We start from the raw sequence: 14,945 nt of genomic DNA on the forward strand, positions 1-14,945 counted from the left end.
CGGTGGACGAGGCCACCTCAGAGGAGACTGTTGGAAGAGCCACGGTGGACGAGGCTACGTCAGAGGAGACTGTTGGAAGAGCCACGGTGGACGAGGCCACCTCAGAGGAGACTGTAGGAAAAGCCAAGGTGGACGAGGCTACGTCAGAGGAGACTGTTGGAAGAGCCACGGTGGACGAGGCCACGTCAGAGGAGACTGTTGGAAGAGCCACGGTGGACGAGGCCACGTCAGAGGAGACTGTTGGAAGAGCCACGGTGGACGAGGCCACCTCAGAGGAAACTTCTGTTGGAAGAGCCACGGTGGACGAGGCCACCTCAGAGGAGACTGTTGGAAGAGCCACGGTGGACGAGGCTACGTCAGAGGAGACTGTTGGAAGAGCCACGGTGGACGAGGCCACCTCAGAGGAGACTGTAGGAAAAGCCAAGGTGGACGAGGCTACGTCAGAGGAGACTGTTGGAAGAGCCACGGTGGACGAGGCCACCTCAGAGGAGACTGTTGGAAGAGCCACGGTGGACGAGGCCACCTCAGAGGAGACTGTTGGAAGAGCCACGGTGGATCAGGCCACCTCAGAGGCAGCCACAGGGGAAGGCATACTGGACCATACTACTTTAAAGGAGACTGTGGAGGGAGCTGAGCTGATCCAGACTCCTTCAGCCTCGGTTGCAGACAACCAGACTCTGGGAGCATCACACACACACAGAGCCGTAGCCCAAGCATTCCCCTGTGAGCTGGCCGGGAGTCTTGAGACCTTGGAAGTAGGCAGTGAAGCTCAGGTAAGGTCCACCACATCCAGAGAGCAGGAGGAAGGGTAAGCATTGGGCTTTGCAGATATATCTATTCCTTCCATGTGTCTAGGAGGCCCCAGAAATTCAGATACCAGGAGAGGAACACCTGCTAGGAGAGGCAGCTGGAGGTCAGGATGTGAACAACTTAGAGGCAGCTGGAGGTCAGGATGTGAGCAACTTAGAATTGACGCAGGGACTTGAAGACTTTGATGACGATGACCAGGTGAGCTTGGGGAGAGACTGGGCTTATGGCTGCTTTTGCTTGCCCATTTGTGCCTGCAATCAGAAGCTCACAATGTAGAAATACATAATGGGTAGAAGGGCCCCCTGGCTTACTCAGTTCCTCTCACCTACCCTAGGCCATATTTTATGCTGTGACACCACAATCCTGGTGTCCTCATTTGGTGGCAGTATGTCCCATTCCTGCAGCAGGTCTGGATGTGACCCAACCTTGTAAGGACTGTGGAACATTGCAGGAGAACTGGGTGTGTCTGTCCTGCTATCAGGTATGGTACAGAGGAGGGGCTGGGGTGGAAGCACACTGCAGTTTGGTGCTGTGCCCCCACTGACGCTCACCCCCAACCTCAGGTGTACTGCAGCCGGTATATCGGTGCCCATATGCTCCAACACCACGAAGCTTCTGGACATCCGCTGGTCCTCAGCTACGTTGACCTGTCTGCCTGGTGTTATCCCTGTCGGGCCTATGTCCACCACCAGGTGGGCCCTGGGTATACCCTTTGAGTCACACATTCATTCACAGGCCACCCCATAATTATGGTGTGGGGGCTGTGAGATCAATTAAGGGTCAGAGTGGTTGGGAGCTGGGTTGGAAGCTGGAGAGAACCAGTCACTCTTCTCATTCATCCTGTTCTTGTTTCCTCCTCAGGATCTCTTAGATGTGAAGAACATCATCCACCAGGAAAAATTTGGGGAGGACATGTCCCACTCACACTGAACCTCAGAACATGCTCTTTCTCTACCACCTGAGGCCCAAGACAGCCCAGCCTTAGTTCACTGCAACCCATACCCTGCCCCGTTCTGAATATCCTTTGCAAGTTGCCCAGGGGTGCCTATTTAAATACAAATACTTTTAAGAGGACTACAGTGACCAACTCTGGATCTGCCCCTGTCCACTGCCTGCTTGAATAGCTACTACTCTACCCTAGATGGAAAGAAGGGCAGCTTAGTGGCCCTGAGAGAGCTGAAATCACATTGAAAACATTGGAAGGGGGACAACTGGCAGTTATGGTGGGATTGCATATTTAATAAAGTACAAGTTGTTACAAAAACCTGGATAAAGCCTTTTAACTTTGAGTATGTTGAGAACCCCACACGCCCAGCCAGCAGGGCTGAAAAGTATAGAGGGAATGAAGAAGTGGGTCTGCATCAAGGTCAAACCCCTGCCCATCCATTGCCCCCCAAAATCAAAGTAAAATGGAGCAGGCAGATTGCTCAAGTGGGCATTAAATAGTATAATCCATGAGAAATGAGCGCCTGCCTTAGATATAGAGACCTCATGGCCAGACCCAGCTACACCCTAGGTTGAAAAGACAAGGGAACTCAGAAAGTATCCTCACCAGGCCTGTTTCCCCATTTGGTTCATTGGCGTAATTGATAGGGTTGGGATGTGTTCAGGTTTAACTCAGATGTGTTTAGGGGGTAGCATGTTGGTCAAAAGAGTATGTACCAATGCTTAGAGAAAAGAAAATGGAGATTTGGGAGTTTTACTTCTCCCTAATAATCAGAATTGCTTTGGCTGAGGTTTCCAGGGCTTTTTTTTTTTTTTTTTTTTTTTTTTTTGGTACTGGGGATTGAAACCAGGGCCATTCTACCTCCAAGTTATACCCCCAGCCCTATTGTCACTTTCTGATCTCAAGAGGACCACCAGAGGTCAGGGCTGGGAAAGGGCAAGAGGGTTTGGACCAGGACCCCTCCTAGGAATAGTACTATCGATGGCTCTTTCATACTTCTATCTTCTTGATCAGAACTGTGTCCAACGAATGCCATAGCTGCAAGGGAGTCTGAGAAACCTGAAACTTGCATACCCACCTCAAATCGGGGTCTTAGTTGGGCATAGTGGCTCCCGCTTGCATCCCAGGGCTCGAGGGGGAAGGGCTGCTGAGACAGGAGGATGGCAGGTTTGAGCCCAGTCTCAGCACCTTAGCAAGACCCTCAGCAACCTAGCCAAGACCCTGCTTTTAAATAAATAAAAAGGGGCTGAGGGTGTAGCTGGGAGGTAGAATGTCCCTAGATTCAGTCCATAGTACCACAAAGGGGGGAGGTAGGTGTCTTTCTGCCCTAGCCGAATAGTCCCTTCCCACAACTCTTTCCCTCAGGGGTCAGACCCAGCCCTCTCCAGAGTTAGCAAAAAGCACAGCTGAAGCTACCACAGGCCTCAAAGAAGCACCCGAAAACGTTTCCAAAGTCCTGCCCTCCGGATCAAGACCCAACACTCCCAGGCAGAAGCCGCCCGGTCCCGACCGCCTCGGGCGAGAGGGATGCGCGCGGAGCCCGGCGGCCCACACCGCGGCCCCCAGACCCGCCTTCGCGCGCTCCAGTCGGGTTCCCGGGCCGGACCCTGGTGGTGGCCGGCGCGCCCGCGGCGGGGGCTGCAGGGAGGGCGGGAGGGGAGGGAGGGCGCTGCGCATGCCCGCTGACCCCGCCCCTCGGCCCGGGGGTCAGGAGCCGGGCCCCCCGGTCGGTCCTGTCACACCTGCCGCCGCGTCCCAGCGCACGCCTCTCCGCGGACACAGGTGAGCGCGTTGCCGGAGCCCCGCTCCACCGCACGACGGAGGTGCTCCCTTCCCGCCAGGTTTGAGGAGACCCTTCCCGGTGCGCTCCCCTCTCTCTCTGCTAGGCGCCGGCCCCGCGCGCCCCGCCGGGAGCCGGGCTGCTTTGGGGATGGGACCCGGAGGAGCGCCCGGGCGCCACGGCTGCGGATGAGGCTAAAGCGGGGCCGCCGCGGGGACAGCGTTAGGGTTGCCCCTCACTGCCCCGGGCCGACCGGGAAAGTGCGGGACCCGCGCCGCGTCCAGGCTGGCCCTGGAAGCGGGAATTCAGGGTCTTCCATCGGGGCCACCCGGTTCCTCTGCCACTCTTCCCTGACCCGGCAACGCGTCTCCCTCGGCCCGGCAGCCCGGAGCGGGCGGCCCCCGGGCCTGAGGGACCCTTGGGGACTCGTCACCGCACCCGCCGCGGCGGGCTCGGTGGTCTGGAGCAGAGGGGCCGACCCCGTTCTGTGGCGGCTCTTTCGGGCCTGGGCGACCTGGTGCTATTCCTCGTCGCCTTGCTTCTGTGAACTCGCTGTCCCGCGTCCATACAACGGGCTTGGTGGCAGCAACCTCGGCCTCCCCGGGGTGGCGCCAAACTGAGGTGAATGTGGACAATTTAGGGTTCGCCCCAGCTTCCACCAAGCTCCCGGGAGAGTGTCTGCTGCACTTACGGCCAGAGTCGCCCGCGCCATCATCCAGAGGAAGGAGCCCTTCTCACAACTTCTCCCACCCCTCATCATGGCACCCCTCCCCCTTCCCAGCTTCTCAGTCCCCAAACTTGGGAGTACCCTGCTTGTGTGTGTGTGTGTGTGTGTGTGTGTGTGTGTGTGTTCCCACGTGTGCACTTGTGGTACTGGGGATTGAACCCAGGGATGCTCTACTACTGAGCTACACTCCCAGCACTTTTTATTTTTTATATAGAGACACTCATTAAGTTGTTCTTGCTGGCCTCGAACTTGCCAACCCGCCTCACCTTCCTCAGTGGCTGGGATTGCAGAGCTTCCCCTGCCTTTTAATCTCTACAGAAAACCAGCAGCTCTACCTTAAAAATATACCAGACCAGCCTCAGCAACTTAGCTAGGCCCTCAGCAACTTTATGAGACTCCCACTTGAAAATTTAAAAATGGGGCTGGAGGTGTAGCTCAGAGGTAGAACACTCCTTGGTTCAATCCCCAGTACCACAAAATAATTAATAATTATATATTATATAGTGAAGGGACCAGAGCCTGGTCACTTCTTTCCTTCTGCACTGCTGTTACCACACTCTCTGGCCTGCTCTATTACGGTGGCTCCTCCATACTTTCTACTGCCCTCGTCCCTCTCCCTCAGCGTATCCTAACAACTAGGTCTTCTCCCTCTTTCTGTCCCCAAACTTTGGGGCTCCCCAACACTCCGTTGTCCCTTGTCCCGCATGTTTCCTGCATTCTGCTCCCTCATTCTGGGCAAGTACTTCCAGTGAACCATTTTTAGGGATCCGTCCACCTGGGCCCTTGCCCTCCCCCACCCCAACCTCCAGATCCCAAACTCAACAGAACTTCCCACGGACACCTGGGAACTCTGCCCCTAGGTTTCCAGGGAGAATGTAAAAGCCATTTATGATGCACTGGTGGAGGGCACTTCCCAAACCAGAGGTGGAGGTGCTTTCAATGCGTTAATGGTGATTTGCTATTAATAGCTAACACGAATTGAGCACCTGCTGTGTGCCTAGCCTCTTCTAATATGCAAGATAGTTTCCTTGTTTATCATGTTTATTATCTCTCCCTGCCAGCATCTAATGCTCCCCAGGCAGGGCAGAGTCTGTTTTGTTTGGTGTTATATTACAATGCCTGCCATACTGGGAGATTCTTGAATCAATCAATGGAGATTGACTAATAAAAATGCTTAACAGTGGCTGAGCACCTTCTGCATACCAACACCTACTACTGAAGTATATATTACTCGATTTTCTTTGTTGTCCGTTCCCAGAAAACAGTATGGATACAGACAACAACGTAGAATGTAATGTAGAATGTACGAGGTAATGTTCATGGGGCCAGAAGTTGTCTGTTTTTTTTTGCGTGTGTACCTCTGTGTCCCTGATACACAGTAGATTCTCAACAAATATATGTTGGTAATTAATAAGACTAAACTCTAATGAAAATGGTTAACAGACTACACAATTTCCTTATTTATTTGGTTATCTTTTTAGATAATAACTTCCTTTTAGAACATTAGCTCTTGACAGACAACTGCCTGCTGCTGCCTCAAGGCCAGGGTTCATTGGCAACCATAGCAAACAAAATCCGGTGGTTCCCCCAAGGAAGCACCAGGGACCACTAATGGGTATGGAGATTTTATCTGGGTGATAAAAATGTTCTAAATTTTACACATCTCTGAATATGCTAAAATCCTTTGTGTCGTATATTTTACCTGGGAGGGGCTTTGTGGGCTATAGATTATGTCTCATTAAAGCTGCTTGAAAACCCCTGCTTTAGGACTGAAGGAGTAGTAGCTAAGTGGCAGGGAGGCCCTGAGATTGATCCCAGGTACCACAAAAAAAAAAAAAGAGAAAGAAAAATCCCGCCTTCTGCCTTCCGGAGAGCTCATCTGGGAAACAGAAGTAGGGGAGAGCAACAGAAATATTCTAAGAGGAGAAGGTGATCAGCATACAATAGGCACTCAATGAACGTTGATTCAATGACACTCAGCTGTCCCTTGTCCCCAGATGCTCTCCCCTAAAACATCTGTTCTCACCCGCAGTGCCTGCGTTTACCTCTCTTCCCTGAGCTGAGCTGCCTGTTTGGGGCATGGAGCTGCCAACAAAGCCTAGCGTCTTTGACCTGGGTCTGGGCACTTGGAGCCCCAAGCCCCGGGAGGAGAGCCGAGAAACTTGGGCACAGCAAAAGGGCAGCAACAAGCAGCTGCCTGAGTACAAGGCGGTGGTGGTGGGCGCCAGCGGCGTGGGCAAGAGTGCACTGACCATCCAGATGACCCATGGGTGCTTCGTGGAGGACCACGACCCCACCATCCAAGATTCCTACTGGAAGGAGGTGGTCCTGGACCACAGCGGCTACATTCTGAACGTGCTGGACACAGCCGGGCAGGACATTCACAAGGCCCTGCGTGACCAGTGCTTGGCAGTTGGTGATGGTGTGCTGGGTGTCTTTGCCCTTGACGACCCTGAGTCTTTGGATCAGCTGCAGCAGATGCGGGCCACCTGGGGCCCTCGCCACACCCGGCCCCTTGTCCTGGTGGGGAACAAGTGTGACCTTGTGACCAGCACCAGAGATGCCCATGCTGCTGCTGCAGCCCTCGCCCAAAGCTGGGGGGCCCCCTTCGTGGAGACCTCTGCCAAGACGCGCCAAGGTGTGGAGGAAGCCTTTTCCCTGCTCATCCATGAGATCCAGAAGTTCCGGCAGGCCGTGGCAGGCCGAGGGGAGAGAGCCCGGCACCAGAAGGCCATGTGTAGCTGTGGCTGCTCTGTGGCCTGAAGATCTTGGTGGAGAAAATGGCTCCTCCCCAAGATCAGGGTGACAGGGTGATGGTTCCTTCAACATGAGACTCCCCCACCAGTTACTAGTATGGACACCGTGGGTATAATGGGGATAGATGGACACCTTTCTTAATTTCATTTGGTGAGGGGCTTTTTGGTAACATGGGAGTTTCTAGTTTTGGCTGTATTACATCAAGTTGAATGGATTTGTAGGAAATAAAATAGTTCTTTCGTTTCGAAGCTGCCTCCGTACCAAGTGTTTTGTGGGTGGGAGTGTGACTAGTTAGAATGTTATTTGAACTATGAGAATTTTTTCATTCAAGAAATTTGAAAGCCGGGCGTGGTGGCTCAGGCTTGTAATCCCAGCATTTGGGAGGCTGAGACAGGAGGATCCCAGTTTGTGGCCAGCCTCAGCTACTTAGTGAGGCCCTTTGCAACTCCATGAGACCCTGCTTCGAAATAAAGAATAAAAAATAGGGCTGGGGGTGTAGCTCGGAGGTAGAATGCTCCTGGGTTCCATCCTCAGGACCACACACAAAAAAGAAATTTGAAGTCAGAAGGGGTGGTGCTGCAGTGCCTGAAAGCCACCTCTAAGTCTGCGGCGATACACCCCCCCCACCCCAGCTCAGTGAAACCTAGAAGGGCAGCACTGGGTCCTCCTGGGTGGAATTGCCAGAACAAGGAGTGTTTTTACTGTGCAGAACCCTTCTGCCCAGAGCACCCATCTCCATCCAGTCCAATAGCCCCTACCAACTGCCACTCACACAGACAAACAGCTGCTTCAGATCGTGTTTATTGTAGGGTCAGGGGGTGGGGATTTGGGGGTTGGGGGAGTAACTGCTCTGGACGTGCTGGCAGGCAGAGTTCTATGGGATGCAACGGATGCGGGAGATGAATCAGGGCGGCAGGAGGCGGCGGGAGGGCCCCTGGGGCGGAGGATTCTCCAGGCGTTTCACGCGCAGCAGTGCATTCAGCACACCCTCAGGGGGCACCTCAGAGCCCAGATCCTGGTCGACTGCGCGGCGGAGGCGTCGTGGGATGGCTGCAGCCTCAGGCTCCGCGCTTCCGGTGAGGATCCTCCCCAGCAAGTACCTGTAAGGGCCAGGCGAATGCATTGACGGGGGTGGGGTGCCCCTGTCCCTCCCCGATCCAAGCGTCTCCTGCCCACTGCTTTAGGGGACCGACATCCCTGCCTCCTATCTCAGAAATTTGGTGAGGGGCTTTTTGGTAACATGGGAGTTTCTAGTATTGGCTGTATTACATCAAGTTGAATGGATTTGTAGGAAATAAAATAGTTCTTTCGTTTCGAAGCTGCCTTCCCTGACTCCCTCTTTTGAGGAAACCAGCCATCCGGAGCCTACTCCCCGAGATCGGTGGAGCGCCCCTCCATCACTGACCCTTCAGCCAGGCGTCTTTGCTTCCACACCCTAGATCCATTTTTGCCCTCTTAGGGCCCAGGACTTGTGGTCCTCCCCAGGGCTTAGGTGTTCCCTCCCTGCCCCTTGCCCAGCACCTAAGCAGCTCCGGGTCCACGTCGGGAGTCTCCTCGCCAGCATCCTCAACATCTGACCCGGTGGGGCCGTCGTCGTACACCGGAGGCCGGGGGCGCAGCGCCGCGGCGGGGGCAGGCGCGGGCACGAGCTGGGCCGCCAGGGCTGCAGGGTCGAGGCGGGCGCGGAGCAGGGCGCGGGCCAGCTGCGCTGCCGGCGCGTCGGGGTCATCATCCAGGCCGAGGGTCGGGTCGGAGGCGCGGGGGGAGCCCCAGACCCGCAGCATCTGCGCTAGAGCGCGAGCCTGCTGGTCCTCGGCCTCCTGCGCCTCGGCTCGAGCCCGCTCCTGCCGCTCAGCTTCCAGCAGGTGCGCCAACGCCCGCGCCAGCTCCTGCACCGCACCTGCCGCCTCTCCCCTAGGCACCGCCCGGCGGAAGCGGCGGGAAGCACCCGCCTCAGCCACGGGCTGCGGCGCCGCGCTCAGGCTGCGGGGCTCCTGCGGAAAGAGAAGCAATACCATCAGTGTGTCAGGACAGGGACCACCACCTGGAATGGGGTTGGGGGAGGCTCCGTGCATCTAAAATATCCACCAAAGCCACCGAGACCTCCCCCCAAATCTCAAACACGCTTAAGACCACCAAAGACCCTTAGATCCATTCCCAGAAATGTCTTAGTGACTCTGAACTTTTCCGGGTTTGGAATGGAAACTATCATGCATTGTTGGTGGGAATGAAATTGGCAAGATAATTCTGAAGAGCAGTTTAACGATGTCACAAGCACATGCTATGACCCACGCCTGGATTGCTGACACACCAGAGTAGCTTCTGTACATATAAAAGTTCAAAAGCAACAGGATCTCACTAAATTGCTGAAAGCGAGCTGGGCGTGGTGGCACACACTTGTAACCCCAGCCCTTGGGAGGCTGAGACAGGAGGATCACACCGGTTCCAAGCCAGCTTCAGCTACTCAGGCTCCCAGCAACTTAGTGAGACCCTGTTTCCAAATAAAATAGAAAATCGGTCTGGGAGTGTAGCCTGGGAGTAGAAAGCCCCTGGGTTCCATCCCCAGTACCACAAAAAAAAAAAAAAAAAAAAAAAAGATAGAGTTCACGAAAGAATGAGCACTTTTTAATGGCATAAAACTGGGAGCTCTGAGAGCCAGGCTCAGTGCACATCCCTGTAATTTCGGCTACTCTGGAGGCTGAGGCAGAAAGATGGCAGATTTGAGACCAGCCCACAAAGTAGTGAAACCTCTTGAAATAAACTAAAAAGGCTTGGAAATAGCCCAATTGTCAACTGATTTATTGAAAATGAGTATATAAGCCATGATATACTCATAGGACATAATATTATGCAGCAATAAAATTAAATTAATTATAGCCACACTCCTCAACATGAATAAATTTCAGCACCAAAATAGAACCCAAAAAAGGCAAGTTCCGGCTGAGGAGGTAGCTCAGCAGTAAAATGCTTGCATACAGCAGGCCTTGAGTTCCAGCCCCAAGACAAAAAAAAAAAAAAAAAAAAAAAGGAAAAGAATAAAGAATAAAAGGCAAATTATTTTCTAGTGAACATCAGGAAGCAGATGCTCAGTTTGAATTCATTTTTTATGATGTTCAAAAGCAGGAAAAAGGAACCAGGCATGCTACACATGGTTGTAATCCCAATACTGAGGAGACTGTGACAGGATCAAAGGTTCAAGGCCAGCCTCTGCAACTTAGTAAGACCCAGTTTCAATAAAAAATAAAAAGCTGGGTGTGGTGGCACTTGGGAGGCTGAGACTGGAGGATCTCAGGTTTGAGACCAGCCTCACCAATTTAACAAGGCCCTCTGCAATTAGTTGAGACTGTTTCAAAATAAAAGAATTCAATAGGGCTGGGGGTGTAGTTCAAAGGTAGAATGCCCCTGTTTCAATCCCCAGTTTCACAATAAATAAGTAAATAAAAATGGGGGTATAGGGCAGAGGTAGAATACCCTTGGGTTCCATCCTAGTACCCCCTCCCCCAAAGCAGGTACAAAAGAAGCTGAAATGAAAAGGGTCACGAGTTCAAGGCCAGCTGGGAAACTGTGAGACCCTGTCTCAAAATAAAAAATAAAAAAGGCTGGGAGTGTAGTTCAGTGATAGAGTGCCCCTGGGTTCAACCCAAAGTACCACAAAAAAGGCAGGAAAAAATAGATTGTTTAGAGATACACACATACGTGATAGACTTCAAATAAAAGTAAGAAATCAACAGACCAAAAATACAGGATAATGATTAGGAGAGAAGAAAGATACTAGGAGAGAAGCAAACGGGAGTTTCTCTTATTGGTCATGTTGTATTTCTTAAACTGAGTAGTGGGTATGTAAGTGAGTTGTTTTGTAATTACCACGACTGTACATCTATTAAATGCATTGTTATGTATAAATATGTAATCGTCTTTTTTAATTCTTTATCCTTATGGAGACAGCCCTGAAGAGCTAGAGGAGAAGCTGGTCCAAGCACTCTTGGTGGGCACTCGCCATCCCTCCACCCCCTGAAGGAATCAGTCGCCAGCAATCACAGCGCCCCCCCACCAGCCCTTGAAATGTCATATACGCAACCAGACACTGCCGCGTCCATAAGCAAGGAAAGGCACATGCTCACATCTTCAGCTGCTCATGCAGTTACACTCTCCAGGCCACCCAGGTGCAAGGCCACCCACCACTCTTAAAGACACAATGCAGCACTGAGACATCATGGCTACTCTCCCCACGATGACACAGCTCCACAAAGGAACGAGAAACAGCCTCACGAACACGCGCGCAAATTGCCATGCCCTCGGCCCAACAGAATCAGCATGGGCTGTGCACAGGGAGATGCTAAAAGCAGTCCTACATTGCAAACACGCGCGCACACACAAGCACACACACACACACACACACACACACACACGAGCACATAAAAGACACGCCCATAGGCCACGCCATCACACATAAGGACTCACAAATACACACATGGATTCATTCAGACGCAATCGTACCCACACACGCAAATCACACGCAGAAGTTGCCCCAGTACCACACACTACACAGTCAGACACACAATGACACCTCTGTAGGGTGCGCAGAAGCGGGCAAATCAAAGGACACACACAAACAACGACACCCCCATCGCTGTCATCACAGCGCTCACACCTCGGGGATGCGCCCGCCCTGCCTGACTCGCCCTCCGGCCGGTCAGTGCCGCAGCCTGCGGGCGGGGCTCCGAGTGCGGAGGGGGCGCAGGGCGCGGCTGCTGGCAGAGTCCGAGACCTCGGCAGGCTTGGTCTTGGGAGGGCGGGCCTGGCCTTGGAGCGGACTAGCGGCCGGAGCCTTGAGGTTGACCACCCTGGCAGATCTCTCCGCTAACACCGGAGCTGGCTCCAATGGGGACGCTGCAGCAGCCCTAGCCCGCTCGCCCGCAGCATCCTTCTCCCCACCCCCACCCAGCTCGAGGCAGGGGTCTCACCTTTACCGGCCGCGCGCACAGTGCGGGGGGCAACAGAAGGAGGCCAAACAGCAGCACCACCAAAAGGCCGACGCCCCCGGCCCGCGGCCCGCGGAGCAGCGGCGACCCCGCCATACTGCTCCAACGTGCCGGGCTCCGGACGGGCGAACTGGCTGGCAAGTGCGCAGCACCCGGGCTTTCGGGCACAGTTGCGGTGTTCTGCGGCTGCGCACGCCCAGGAGCCAAGCCCCTACCTGCCCACCCCGTCCTGCCACTCCACGCAGGCGCAGCCTCGGGAATCTGGCAGCTTCTCCATCCCGTAAAACGCCATGGAGATGCCCAAGGGGCAAGGTGGAGAACTGGATCCTGTGCTGGCGGTTGCCATGGCAGTAGGAGGGCAGTTGCTAGGGCAACAGACCCAGACTGTGCTGTTGACTTAGCGGGCAGGCAGGAAAAATTTACTCAGTGGAATGAAATATGGATATGGTCCCCATCTCTGCCTCCTAATGGAGGAGATGGACATGGTTCATTGGAAAAACAGCTATGGGTTGTTATCTGCTGGGTGTCATCAGGCCCTTTATACAGCCATGGGTTTTTTCCAGGTGAGGTTACCATGGAACAGCTCAGTTCACCATGCCAAGGCTCAGCCTCTCACCTGCAATAAAGGGTTACAAGTAACCCCAACGACAGAATGGTATTGAAAGTTTATTAAGAATGATATTTAGCAGCCGGGCATGGTGATGCACCCTGTAATCCCAGTATTTAGGAGACTGAGACAATTCTCCTTGGGAAGATCACGGTTCTCAGTCAGCTTCAGCTGCTTAGTGAGGCCCTCTGCAACAAGACCCTGTTTTCAAATAAAGAAAAAAAGAGAGAGAGAAAGAAAGAAAGCCAGGCATGGTGGTGCACACTATTTATTTATTTATTTATTTATTTATTTATTTATTTATTGGTTCCTGGAAACCCTTCTACCTCCAGGCTACATTCCCAGACCTATTTTATATTTTTATTTGGAAACAGGGTCTCTTAAGTCAGCGAGCCTGGCTTCAAACCTGCACGATCCTCCTGTCCCCGCCTCCCAAGCGCGGGGATTACAAGTGTGCACCACCACGACCGGGCTGGTGCACACTTTTAATACCAGCATTTTGGGAGGCTGAGACAGGAGGATCGCAGTTCATGAACAACCTCAGCTACTTAGTGAGCCCCTTTTCAACTTAGTGAGATACTGTTTCAAAATGAAGAAAAAAAATAGGTCTGGGGTGTAGCTCAGAGGTAAAATGTCCCTGGGTTCCATCCCCACTACCACAAAAATAAATAAACAAATAAAATAATAAAAATAGGCCGGGCATGGTGCGGAATTCTTGTAATCCCAGCAATCGGGAGGCTAAGACCAGATGATCGCAGTTCAGGGACAGCCTCAGCTACTTAGTGAGTCCCTCTGCAACTTAGTGAGACCCTGTTTCAAAATAAAAATACAAAATAGGGCAGGGGGTGTAGTTCAGAGGTCAAATGCCCCTGGGTTCTATCCCCAGACCCATACACACATTAAACAAAAAATAAAAATAGGGCTAGGGGTATATAGCTCAGAGGTAGAATGCCCCTGGGTTCTATCCCCAGTACCAAAAGAAAAAATGATATTCAGTAGAGGCTAAAGAAATGCTCCTTGAGATGGGTGTGGTGGCGCACACTTGTAATCCCAGCATTTGGGAGGCTGAGACAGGAGGATTGTGGTTCGCAGACAGCCTCAGCTACTTAGTGAGGCCCTTTACAACTCAGTGAGACCCTGTTTCAAAATAAAGAATAAAAATTAGGGCTAGGGGTGGCGCTCAGAGTTAGAATGCCCCTGGGTTTCATCCCCAGTACCACAAAAAATAAAAATAAAAAAAATACTCCTTGCCAGGCAGAGAGATGCAAGCCTGTAATCCCAGTACTTGGGAGGCTGGGCCATGAGGATTGCAGGTTAAAAGAAAGCCTCAGCTACTTAGCTAGACCCTGTTTCAAAAAAAGAAGAGCTGGGGGTGTAGATCAGAGGTAGAACGCCCCTGGGTTCAAACCCCAGTACCAAAAGAAAAGAGAAGAAAGAAACGCTCCTTTCCATCTCCTCCTTTTCTCTGCCAGTACCTTCATCTCTCCATGGTGCTATTTCTTTCCGTCCTCACGCACAATTAGCTCTCTCTGTTGTCCTGTCCTTTTATTGGTGACTCTTTCAACATCCTCCTGTCTCTGTCTTAAAAACATTTGAGGAGATGGGGGGTAGAGGAGCTCAGTGGTACCACAAGCATTGCAAGCATGAGGCCCTGGATTCAATCCCCAGGACCGCAACAAATAAGTACATTAATCAACTAATAATAAATAATAAGTAAAAGGCCGGGCGTGGTGGCGCACGCTTGTAATCCCCGCGCTTGGGAGGCAGAGACAGGAGGATCGCGCAGGTTCCAAGCCAGCCGCGCTGGCGTAAGAGACCCTGTTTCAAAAATATAAAATAGGTCTGGGAGTGTAGCCCGGAGGTAGAAGGGCTTCCAGGAACCCCAGTACCACCAAAAAATAAAAAATAAAATAAATAATAAGTAAAAATAAATAAAGGAAGGAAGAGACTAAAACCAACTTTTTTTGTACTGGGGATTAAATTCAAGGACATTTTACCTCTGCACTGCACACCCAGGCCATTTCATTTATTTATTTATTTATTTATTAGGGTTTTTTTTTTCTTTTTTTTTTTTTTTTTTTAGTACTGGGATGGAACCCAGAGGCTTTTCTACCTCCAGGCTATACTCCCAGACTTATTTTATATTTTATTTGGAAGCAGGTTTCACTAAGTTGCTGAAACTCACTGCTGAGGCTGGCTTTGAACCTGTGCAATCCTCTTGTCTCAGCCTCCCAAGTACTGGGATTACAAGCGTGTGCAACCACGCCTGGCTCATTTTTTTTTTTATTTTCAAAGAGGGTCTCACTAAATTGCTGAGGCTGGCCTCCAACCTGCAA

The 14,945-nt window shown here is 52.2% G+C and overlaps 2 protein-coding genes across 2 annotated transcripts; one reads left to right on the forward strand and one right to left on the reverse strand.

The window, feature by feature from the left end:
• Window positions 1-6,342: 6,342 nt before the first annotated feature.
• ERAS (ES cell expressed Ras) lies at window positions 6,343-7,026 on the forward strand (the record flags this gene model as incomplete). Its single annotated transcript, XM_080718577.1, has 1 exon — window positions 6,343-7,026. One exon carries the CDS (start codon window positions 6,343-6,345, stop codon window positions 7,024-7,026), a length of 684 nt encoding a protein of 227 aa, XP_080574703.1.
• An 898-nt stretch (window positions 7,027-7,924) lies between these two features.
• PCSK1N (proprotein convertase subtilisin/kexin type 1 inhibitor) lies at window positions 7,925-12,098 on the reverse strand (the record flags this gene model as incomplete). The annotated part of the gene is made up of 3 exons (XM_080718653.1): window positions 7,925-8,120; window positions 8,542-9,014; window positions 11,985-12,098. The coding sequence occupies 3 exons, from the start codon at window positions 12,096-12,098 to the stop codon at window positions 7,925-7,927; spliced, it is 783 nt and encodes a 260-aa protein (XP_080574779.1).
• Window positions 12,099-14,945: the final 2,847 nt, after the last annotated feature.

The sequence above is a fragment of the Muscardinus avellanarius genome (assembly GCF_963383645.1).
Source record: "Muscardinus avellanarius genome assembly, chromosome: X".
NCBI lineage: Eukaryota > Metazoa > Chordata > Mammalia > Rodentia > Gliridae > Muscardinus > Muscardinus avellanarius.